General features: G+C 41.8%; 1 protein-coding gene across 1 annotated transcript in view; it reads left to right on the top strand.

Annotated features, from left to right (window-relative positions):
- The window catches only part of nbeab (neurobeachin b), a 426,194-nt gene that overhangs the window by 122,021 nt on the left and 291,818 nt on the right, over nt 1-12,355 (top strand). The window contains 1 exon segment of the mRNA XM_046863205.1: nt 4,638-4,764. Coding sequence (XP_046719161.1) covers nt 4,638-4,764 — 127 coding nt within the window.

Genomic DNA, 12,355 nt, shown 5'->3' with positions numbered 1-12,355 from the left:
TTTCCGGACTATAAGCTGCTACTTTTTTCCCACGCTTTGAACCCCGCGGCTTAAACAAGGAAGCAGCTAATTTATGGATTTTTTCCTGGGTTTCTTCTGGTTTCACAAACTTCATGCCAAAAAACTGAGCACCAAAACATTAGACCAATGAAATTGCCGAAGAAGTTCAGGTGAACCAATGAAACTCTTTATATTAAATCAGATGCGCTCCCACTGAATCGGGCCGCACCACATCATAAATATGGATTATCCCCTGACGTTTGACCTGCCGCTCACTCGGACTGTCTACAGGAAATGTGAATCATTCGTCACGCTAAAAACAACCGGGCATGAAAACACACTTCACCTGTGTTCTGAGCTGCACGGCATCGGGAGAAAAGCTTCACCGATGGTGATTTTTAAACGCAAAGGAAGGAGGAGGACAGTGAACAATGACTTTCTTGGTCGGCTACTGTTTAGATACAAGCCATGTACAGACACTGTCTTTCATTAAAGCCTGTGTGAAGTTCATTAGTTTCAATGTAGACACCTGCGGCTTATAGACAGGTGCGGCGTATTTATGTTTAAAATTAAAATCTTTGTCAAATTCAGTGGGTGCGGCTTATATATGGGTGCGCTTAATAGTCTGGAAAACATGGTAGCTTATTCGCTCTGTTTTGAACTTGTTTTGATTGCCACATGGTGGTGCAACTATGTTGGTGGTAAAACTATGAAAAACTATATGGCAAAAATTTTTACTTTTCCTTCACTGCAGTGTCTTGCTATTTTGAAGTCAATTCATAAACAGCATTAGATGAAAAGCTGTGGCGGGAGCACAAGTGTAACCCCACGGTTCAGGCGACAGTGTTTGGAGTCAAGATTCTCTCACTGTGTGTCTGGAACTTTAGGAGTCTCTCTGCTTTAGAAGGTCTGATGTGCAGTAGGATGGAACAATAAACTGCATCCATTATTTAAATGGAGTTCTCAATGCTTTTGTAGTTCAGATCAATTCTTCTGATACTTAAGTCCATTCAGAAGATTAACATTCTTCATGCTCCACTGAAAAGGTGTGATTTCCAGATCAAGTAGCAAAATCGCAGTATTTATCAATGTTCCATATTTTCTAGAAGACAGTGAGGGGAGCGTCCTGTAACAATACTCTTCTATGGGTGAACTTGAGTAGATAGAAGTCCTACAGCTGTATTTTGGATTAGTAGGTAGAGGTCAGATGGTGCACCAGGTCAAACTCCTGTCATGAGAGCGTGGCTGTAGAGAAAATGGCTTAGAAGATTTTAAATATTTTAGAAGACATTGCCTAGGGATTGAGTTTAGTAATGTAAAACAATAAGGACAGTTCATTGTCCACTGTGACTCCAAGGTTGCGTGCAGTGACAGATTGCGAGATCTGAGAGTTGTCCAGAGAGATCATAAGATCTTGACACAAGTATGTGTCTACAAGGATAAACAGCAGTTCAGTTCAGCTGATGAGCTGCCATCCATCACAAAAGTTGCCAGACATGCTGAGATCTGTGCAGAATTGAAAGTGTTGGAGGAAAGAAAGGTCAGGTGAGCTGAGCATCATCAGAACAGCATGGTATGACAATTAATGCTAAGGCGTGAGCTCAGCAAATACAGTGGAAGAACAGAAGAGAGGGTGAGCATGTGAAGAGTCTGGAAATAGCAAAAATGTCCTCTCAATATCCCCTGATATAATCATCTACTCAGCAAACCATCGCCATGCTGTGTCATGAATTCCAAGATGAATAAGGATGGACAGGAGAGTCAGAACTAGGAGACCCAAACTATAACTTTTCCAGCATATCAAAGCCCCTATGCATAAAGCAAGCTCCATGAAGATGGGTTGGAGTGGAAAATCTCCTGCTTTGCCTCAACTCTATTAAACACCTTTAGGATGAATTGGAACACTGACTGCACCCCAGACCTCCTCACCTCACCTACTGTACATCAAAACCTGACTTTCCTAACACCCTTGTGGATGGTTAAAAATAAAATCTCCATAAGCGCACTCTAAAATCCGAAAAATATGAAGACTAAATGTGGACTAAAAATGGACCAGTACATTACTATGCCTAAAAATTGAAAAGTTATAGCTGTAACTTTGACTGTTAAATATCTCCAACTTTCTGAGTGAAAACTTCAACAGAAGTTTAATTTTTCTACATTAAATAGCACTTTTTCAATCTATTTATTATTACATAGATTTTGCAATGTGCTCCTTTAGAAGAGCTTAAACATGAGCCGTTACTGTAGAAATGATTAAGTATAAGAAGAGGTGTATTAATATCAACCCTGCAGCTGGCACAATTGATCGAGCCTTTTGACCAATTGGATTTAAGAATTTTACAACATTTGGGTATAACTATTGATAAATCATACCATGGTTTCTTTATTCTGGTAGAATCCAGAAGTTTTGATGTGCTTTTCTTATTCTATTTTCTTTCCCACTATTTTACGAGGGCCGTTCCTGTACTTTTCAACATACTCCCCTGCTACATTTAATGCCTGGAAGGATTCAACATAGAAAGATTTGTTAGTTTCTCTTGTGCAGTTTCACAACAGGATATATCTGTCGATTATCCAGGATCAGACGTTCCACATGCTAAATGTTCATAGGAATGACTGCTGTGTGTTGAAAACTGACTGGGTTTACTGATGGGTGTACAGGCATTTATGAAACATTTACACCATTCAGATGTCTTACCGCAGCTGAGCGTTGAAGTCTTCTGTAGATATTTGCAGGTTTTACACCTTTGTTTATAAGAAACTTCATCACCACACGCTGTTTCATGCACTCACTAACATGTTCGCTGCCTATCAGTAATAGGACACACTAACTACTACTACTTCCACTATATATATAGTGAGAAAAATAAGTATTTGAACACCCTGCTATTTTGCAAGTTCTCCTACTTAGAAATCATGGAGGGGTCTGAAATTGTCATCGTAGGTGCATGTCCACTGTGAGAGACATAATCTAAAAAATAAATCCTGAAAATATATGATTTTTAAACTATTTATTTGTATGATACAGCTGCAAATAAGTATTTGAACACCTGTCTATCAGCTAGAATTCTGACCCTCAAAGACCTGTTAGTCTGCCTTTAAAATGTCCACCTCCACTACATTTATTATCCTAAATTAGATGCACCTGTTTGAGGTCGTTAGCTGCATAAAGACACCTGTCCACCCCATACAATCAGTAAGAATCCAACTACTAACATGGCCAAGACCAAAGAGCTGTCCAAAGACACTAGAGACAAAATAGTTTGTAATAGAAGAGTATCTGAAAGAGTGAAAGGGAAAGTTTATAGGACTGTGGTGAGACCTGAGATGTTGTATGGTTTAGAGACAGTGGCATTGAGTAAAAGACAGAAGGTGGAGCTGGTGGAGCTGGAATTAACAAAGCTGAAGATGTTGGGATTTTCATTGGAATTGAGGAGCATAGACAACAAGTTCAATGAAGTGACGGAACATATAGGACGTTTTGGAGACAAAATGAGGGAGGGGCGATTGAGATGGTTTGGACATGTGCAGAGGAGGGACATGGGGAATATCGGTATGAGAATGCTGCGGATGGAGCCACCAGGAAGGAGGAAAAGAGAAAGACCAAGGAGGCGGTTTATGGATGTGGTGAGGGAAGACATGCAGGTAGTTGGGTTGAAAGAGGCAGATGTAGAGGACAGGTGGGTATGTAGAGGGATGATCCGCTGTGGCGACCCCTAATGGAAGAAGCCAAAAGAAGGAGAAGAAGATAGGTTTATAGGTCTGACACTACATAAAATATTTATATAACCTGGATTGATTGTTCTTTAGTCTTCTTTAGGGTCAGTGTCTACAAGAGAGAAGCCGCTGTTGTTTTCCTCTAGCATGACCTTGTGTGGTGAATGTTTGATGTAACTCATTAAAACCTGCTGTGTCCTTGTTCACCACGATGTATGCCATAAAAAATGGGGGGTTGTAGACACAACTGTGGGTATAGCGTTCATGAAATGACAAACACAACCTAAGAGAACATGTTACTTTTGAAGCAGGCAGAAAAAGACCATTGAAGACACATTCCAGGACACATTCCAGAAGTGTCAGGAACGCCAACCCCTAACGGGAGCAGCCGAAAGAAGAAGAAGACATCCTTTTTATGAATAAAATGTGGCTGTATGAAAATCCAGTTATGCCATTTTGTGCTTAAATGCAAATCTGTTGTCCGGTGCGTTAGAGGATTGATTATTTTCTCTGTGCAAATCTCCAGTATATGAAACTTGTAAGCCTGGTCAAACAGGCTGTTTGCTCTGGTGCGCATGAATCACTCCGATAGAGCAAATTGAATGCAGTTGGCACTCAAGCTTAAAGGCGCATATATTAGCATTTGCAAAATAGAGAGATTGGGAATACCAGCAGCGGCAGCAGCAACAGCAGCAGACATGATCAATGATTTCGACACACGTGGGGATGTAGTAAAAAGGTGTGGGTGCTTTACCCTGGGGCTTCACCAAATCATTAGCAATCTAATTATTTTGACTTTTATAGAGAATGTTGCTCTCAGCGGTAATGTTGCGCAAACTGACACTGTTACAATTTACTGAATGGATTTGAATGTGTTTTAAATAAGATGGTATTTCTTGCTCTCTTTCTCTCTCTAGCTTTCGGACATGTAAAGGCGTTGGTTATTCAGCTCATTTTGTGGGTAACTGCTTGATCGTGACATCACTCAAATCCAAAGGAAAAGGCTTCCAGCACTGCGTGAAGTATGACTTCCAGCCGAGGAAGGTAAATATTTATCCGAAAGCCTTGCAGTCATGCAAATGATTTCACATTTCTCATTGTAGGTGAAAGCAACTGGGGGTTTAGTCATAATGTCACTCCAGGGTATTTATATACACAACAGAGTTTTGGACAGATGGTATTCTTAATGAACCAGTATTCAAATGTATTTATTGATGAAGGCTTTAAAGCACTTTGTTAGTCGCTCTGGTGAAAAGTGTCAGCCAAATTCCATAAATGTGAATGTAAATGTTCAGTACGCTGATCAGCCACCACCTGCCTAATAATGTGTAGGTCACAATTTTGCCAACAAAACAGTGCTGAACCATTGTGACATGGTCCGCTTGAAGACCTCTGAAGGTGTTCTGTGGTTTCTCCACCAAGACCTTATCTTGTAAGTCCTGTATGTTGAGAGGCTCATTTGTTTGTCCAGCATATTTACATTTACATTTGCAGCATTTGGCAGACGCCCTTATCCAGAGCGACTTACAATTGAGCAGGGGAGGGTTTTAGGGCTTTGCTCAAGGGCCCAGCAGGGGCAGCTTGGTGGTGGTGGGATTTGAACCTGTGATCTTCTGATCCAAAGCCCAATGCCTTAACCACTGAGCTACCACTTACAGATACTTGATCAAGCCATTCATCACAAACCATTCCTAAACAATTTTTGCAGTGTGGCAGAAAGCATTCTTCTTCTGAAAGATACCACTGCCATTAGAGTATACCTTTTCCTTGACCAAGTGCACATAGTGAACCGTGTGTTGGTACATCAGGGGTTCCCAAACCTTTTTTCTCTAAGAGCCACATAATTTCTCCTTTCTTTAATGGGGTCAGGTTGATCTGTAACAGAAAATTACAAGGGTCGGAGTAACTATCAGTATTATTCTGAAAAGATTTACTTATGATTTCCAATGTATGTATTTTGCCTCCTAATACTAGATTAGTTTATTATTTTGTTGACAAATGAGCATTACTTTTCAGGAGATATTTTGCCTATTAAAAGAGCATTATTACTATCATAATGAATTTTTTTTCCTATTCATTGCTATTGAAATCAAAACTTTTACTTACATATGCATATTATTGGTGGGTAAATCTAACAAATAGTTACGCTATATTAATAACTCGAGGTTGACTGATGGTGGATTTTACAGATACCGCTAGCCAGGTTATATCATACTTGCAGATAACCGATTAATTAACTGATGGACAAAATTGATAAAAAAAAACCATACGTATCACTCCATGTAAAATAGTACAGAACTTTATTGGGGAAAAAAAAAAAAGATTAATAATAATATATATATATATATATATATATATATATATATAGATTGTTGTGTATGATTTCAAGTTTAATAATAATAATAAAAAAAATGCTCAAAGTGTGAGACGAAGACTTAACAAACTTGCAGTCTGCCACTTAATACGTTCCTGAGGAAACTTCTATTTTAACTATGTTCCGCGTGTAAAAAGAATTTCATTCACACGTGTATTGAACTGAAATCCCTGTACCGAAAAATTCCGGTACAATTACGTGTACTGTTACACCCCTAAACCATAAAGTTGTTAACAACGTGATCTGAATGGGAAGCATTGAATATGAACATTATGCGTGTAGCCAGACTCTGAATATGCAAAACTTTTCCCACACAGCTCCCACATCAAACTAGTTCCTCTGCAATGAAAAAAAAAACTAAACACGAAAGGTCACTCCTTCGATTCGCAATGTCCCCCATCAGGACCTCTTGGTCAAATGAATGGGCATTTTAATTCATGATTCAAAGTAAATAGATCCTCTCAGTGGTCTTTGAAAGTGAAGTTTATTTCATGAAATTGATTAAGACGGATGTGTTGCCTATTGCTATTTGGCTTTATTTGAAATATTTATGCATAAAAATATTTCTGAAGATTAGACCTTAGCTCTGTTTCCTGTTATGTAGCTCTATGCTGTTTAATTTAGCACCAAGGTCCTAGAGAAACATTGTCTCATTTCAATATATGGTTGAAATGATAACAAAAGCTTCTTGACTTGACTTGGTGTGACTAAATTTAGTTTTAGTTAGCTGAAGTGTATCTGGGCATCAAAAGAAAAAAAAAAACCTCTCATCTGGTAAAAGATCTCGCATTGTCTATCCAATAAAGTTATTTTTGCTGTCATTCAGGAGGAAAAACAAATTACAGAAATCGAATTTTTTGGGAATATTCCAACGCTATTAGAAAACACTGATGCAATGGATTATTTTTTCTTCTTGATAGCGAAGAGACGCAGCTAGAAATAAAAAGGTTGGTAAACCTACACTATAGTTTTTTTTTTTTGTAGGTGTGCATTTATAGACTGGGCTCACAAATTGATTTTAAAACATGGAATCATTTTTGCAGGCGAACTTAGCTTTAGAGAAAAAGAGGTCATTAGTAATGGCTTATTCGAACCCAGCCATTAAAGAGGCACAAGCCAGTGCATTCTTAGTGCCGGTCCCAAGCCCGGGTAAATGGGGAGGGTTGCGTTAGGAAGGGCATCCAGCGTAAAACATGTGCCAAATCAAATATGCGGATCACAAATGAGAATGTCATACCGGATCGGTCGAGGCCCGGGTTAACAACGACCGCCACAGGTATCGTTAGCCGACAGGGTACCGGTGGAAATTGGGCTACTGTTGGTCAAGGAGGAGAAGGAGAGGAGGAAGACGCCTACAGAGACGGCAGGAAAGGAGCAGTGTAGGAGAGTGGAGGTTAGGGTTGGTACTTTAAATGTTGGTACTATGACGGGTAAAGGGAGAGAGTAGCTGATATGATGGAGAGGAGAAAGGTAGATATGCTGTGTGTTCAGGAGACCAAGTGGAAAGGGAGTAAGGCCAGGAACATTGGAGGTGGATTTAAACTGTTTTATCATGGTGTGGATGGAAAGAGAAATGGTGTAGGGGTGATTCTGAAGGAAGAGTACAGTAAGAGTGTAGTGGAGGTGAAGAGAGTTTCTGATAGGGTGATGATCGTGAAGGTGGAAGTTGAAGGGATGATGATAAATGTCATCAGTGCCTATGCTCCACAAGTTGGCTGTGAGATGGAGGAGAAGGAAAGATTCTGGAGTGAATTAGATGAAGTGGTAGATGGTGTACCTAGGAAAGAACGGTTGGTGATTGGGGCGGACTTTAATGGGCATGTAGGTGAAGGGAACAGAGGTGATGAGGAGGTGATGGGTAGGTATGGTTTTAAGGAGAGGAATGTGGAAGGGCAGATGGTGGTAGATTTTGCTAAAAGGATGGAAATGGCAGTGGTGAACACTTATTTTAAGAAGAAGGAGGATCATAGGGTGACGATAAGAGTGGAGGAAGGTGCACACAGGTGGACTATGTGCTATGCAGGAGATGCAACCTGAAGGAGATTGGAGACTGTAAGGTGTTGGCAGGGGACAGTGTAGCTAGACAGCATAGGATGGTGGTCTGTAGGATGGTTTTGGAGGCGAAGAAGAGGAGGAGAGTGAGGACTGAAAGAAGAATAAGATGGTGGAAACTGAAGGAGGAAGAGTGTAGTGTGAGGTTCAGGGAAGAGGTCAGAGAGAGGCTCAGTGGTGTTAAGGAGGTGTTGGATGATTGGGCAACTACTGCAGGAGTGATGAGGAGGCAGCTAGAAAAGTACTTGGTGTGACATCTGGAAATAGAAAGGAAGACAAGGAGACGTGGTGGTGGAATGAGGAAGTGCAGGAGAGCATAAGGAGAAAGAGGTTGGCAAAACAGAAGTGGGATAGACAGAGTGATGAGAAAAGTAGGCAGGAGTACAAGGAGATGCGGCAGCAGGTTAAGAGGATGTGGCGAAAGCCAAGGAAAAGGCATATGAGGAGCTGTATGAGAGGTTGGACACTAAGGAAGGAGAAAAGGATTTGTACCGATTGGCCAGGCAGAGGGACCGAGCTGGAAAGGATGTACTGCAAGTTAGAGCAGTAAAGGATGGAGAGGAAATGTGTTGACTAGTGAGGAGAGTGTGTTGAGAAGGTGGAGGGAGTATTTTGAGCAGCTGATGAATGAGGAAAATCAGAGAGAGAAGGTTGGATGATGTGGAGTTGGTGAAGCAGGATGTAGATAGGATTAGTAAGGAGGAAGTGAGAGCAGCGATTAAGAGGATGAAGAGTGGAAAGTCGGTTGGACCAGATGACATACCGTAGAAGCGTGAGATGTTTAGGAGAGATGGCAGTGGAGTTTTTGACCAGATTGTTTAACAGGATTTTGGAAGGTGAGAAGATGCCTGAGGAATGGAGAAGAAGTGTGCTGGTACCGATCTTTAAGCATAAAGGAGATGTGCAGACCTGCAGTAACTACAGGGGTATTAAGTTGATCAGTCACACCATGAAGTTATGGGAAAGAGTAGTGGAAGCCAGGCTGAGAGAAGAGGTGACCATCTGTGAGCAACAGTATGGTTTCATGCCGAGGAAGAGCACCACAGATGCCTTATTTGCTTTGAGAATGTTGATGGAGAAGTATAGAGAAGGACAGAAGGAATTGCATTGTGTATTTGTGGATTTAGAGAAGGCGACGACAGGGTGCCAAGAGAGGAGTTGTGGTATTGTATGAGGAAGTCAGGTGTGTCAGAGAAGTATGTGAGGGTGGTGCAGGACATGTATGAGGACAGTGTGACGGCAGTGAAGTGTGCAGTAGGTACGACAGACTGGTTTAGAGTGAAGGTTGGACTGCATCAAGGATCGGCCCTGAGCCCTTTCCTGTTTGCAGTGGTGATGGACAGGTTGACGGACGAGGTCAGACAGGAGTCTCCTGGACTATGATGTTTGCGGATGATATTGTGATTTGTTGTGAGAGTAGGGAGCAGGTTGAGAAGAGCCTGGAGAGGTGGAGATATGCGCTGGAGAGAAGGGGAATGAAACTCAGTAGGAGTAAGACAGAATACATGTGTGTGAATGAGAGGGAGGGCAGTGGAGTGGTGCGGTTGCAGGAGAAGAGCTTCAGAAGGTGGAGGAATTCAGGTACCTGGGGTCAACAGTGCAAAGTAATGGAGAGTGTGTTAGAGAAGTGAAGAAAAGAGTGCAGGCAGGGTGGAGTGGGTGGAGAAGAGTGACAGGAGTGATTTGTGATAGTAGGGTATCTGCAAAATGAAAGGGAAAGTTTATAGGACTGTGGTGAGACCTGCGATGTTGTATGGTTTAGAGACAGTGGCATTGAGTAAAAGACAGGAGGTGAAGCTGGAGGTAGCAGAGCTGAAGATGTTGAGGTTTTCGTTGGGAGTGACGAGGATGGACAAGATTAGAAATGAGTTTATTAGAGGGACAGCGCATGTAGGATGTTTTGGTGACAAGGTGAGGGAGGCGAGATTGAGATGGTTTGGACATGTGCAGAGGAGGGACATGAATTATATTGGTAGAAGAATGCTGAGGATGGAGCCACCAGGTAGGAGGAAAAGAGGAAGGCCAAGAAGGAGGTTCATGGATGTGGTGAGGAAGACATGCAGGTAGTTGGTGTAAAAGAGGCAGATGTAGAGGACAGGGTGGTATGGCGACGGATGATCCGCTGTGGCGACCCCTAATGGGAGCAGCCGAAAGAAGAAGAAGAAGAAGTAATGGCTTATTCGAGCCACTCTTGTTAGAGAGAAACTTAGAGCATAATATGCAGCTGTGCATCTTCTTTGCTTTAATGGTAGACGCTCTGCCGCAACTTCAGCACCTTTAACTGAAATAGGGTTATCAAACACCCCCAAAAATGCATGGTAAAACTGGGGAAAGGTTTGCTGTACTGTAGGTTGATTTAGTTGTAGACGTGGTGGTGGCTCTAGCCTGAATATACAAAAACAACAACATATTGATGGAGTGAACTGATGGAAACTTGGCAAACATGAGAAAAACTGATATAGAAAAAGCTGTGGCTGTTTCTGGGAATCCCATGATTCTGTTTTACAAATGATAGGTTTATAGGATGGATCTGTGAGGGTAAAAGGGAAAGTTTATAGGACTGTGGTGAGACCTGCGATGTTGTATGGTTTAGAGACAGTGGCATTAAGTAAAAGACAGGAGGTGGAGCTGGAGGTAGCAGAGCTGAAGATGTTGAGGTTTTCGTTGGGAGTGACGACGATGGACAGGATTAGAAATGAGTTCATTAGAGGGACAGCGCATGTAGGACGTTTTGGAGACAAAATGAGGGAGGGAGATTGAGATGGTTTGGACATGTGCAGAGGAGGGACATGGGGTTTATCGATAGGGGAATGCTGAGGATAGAGCCAACAGGCAGGAGGAAAAGAGGAAGGCCAAGGAGGAGGTTCATGGATGTGGTGAGGGAAGACATGCAGGTAGTTGGGTTGAAAGAGGCAGATGTAGAGGACAGGGGGGTATGGAGACGGATGATCTGCTGTGGCGCCCCTAATGGGAGAAGCGTAAAGAAGAAGAAGATAGGTTTATAGGTTTGACACTACATATAATATTTATATAACCTGGATTGATTGTTCTTTAGTCTTCTGTAGGGTCTGTGTCTACAAGAGAGAAGCCGCTGTTGTTTTCCTCTAGCATGACCTTGTGTGGTGAAAGCTTGATGAAACTCATTAAAACCTGCTGTGTCCTTGTTCACCACAATGTATGTCATGAAAGATGGGGGGTTGTAGACACAACTGTGGGTATAGCGTTCATGAAATGACAAACACAACCTAAGAGAATGTGTTCAAAGCAGGCAGAAGAACAACATAGAAGACACATTCCAGGACACATTCCAGAAGTGTCAGGAACACTCTGAGTGTCGTATTGCTGTGAAATGGGACTATTTTAAAGGTGATAGTGTGTAAACCTAGATAAATAAATTACTTTCTTGGAAACAGAGCTCGTCTCGAAACTTTTCAATAAAATTTCATAGTGTATGAGTGAATCAATATAATAGGAATAGAGCATGACTTGGAGGAAGCAAATGACAAAACAGTTATGTTCTGGTGTTGCAGGTCACAGGAAAACCTGTTTTTGCTAAGTTGCATTGCTTTGATGTCGTATTTGATGGAACTGATGGTGGCTTTTCTTCTTTCAGTAAACAGCTTTCAAAGCTAAAAAGCCAACCTTACAAGGGGGTCTAGGGTAAGTCGGCTGCTCCACCTCAATGTCGCTAAGCCCTTAATGAAAAGTGGCAATGAGATCTTGCTCATTTCATTCACTTCCAGCAGGAGAGCGGTGGCTCATCATGATTCACCCATGAGAAGAGAGTTAAAGCACTTTGTCCTTGTCAGACTGAACATCTTGTGTGACGAAGTATAATTAGCATTCGAACAGGAAACCTTGAAGCTTATTTGGATCACTGTTGGATTTGTCAGGTTGAATGATGAGCCCTACACTCTGGTATTGTTATGGCAGGACACTGACCCGGAAATGTCAGAAATGTCGTTTGACGTACCTGTTTAGCAGGACTTCTGATAGTGGGTGGTGATCCCTGTAGACCGGGAGCTTGTCTGAGCTTTTTGAAAACGGATAGGTGATAGTCCACAGCAAGCATATTAAAGGAGTTTGTCAGTTCTTAAAATGATAAGCAGCCCAATGCTCAGGTGGGCAACACATTTTTAAAGTAAACTGTACCTAAGCCTAGAAGAAACATGTTTTGTCATGTTGCATAGCTCAATCGCTGCTGTAGTC

This window comes from Silurus meridionalis, chromosome 12 (genome assembly GCF_014805685.1).
Source record: "Silurus meridionalis isolate SWU-2019-XX chromosome 12, ASM1480568v1, whole genome shotgun sequence".
NCBI classification, from domain to species: Eukaryota; Metazoa; Chordata; class Actinopteri; order Siluriformes; family Siluridae; genus Silurus; species Silurus meridionalis.
This window is presented reverse-complemented; position numbering and strand designations above follow the sequence as displayed.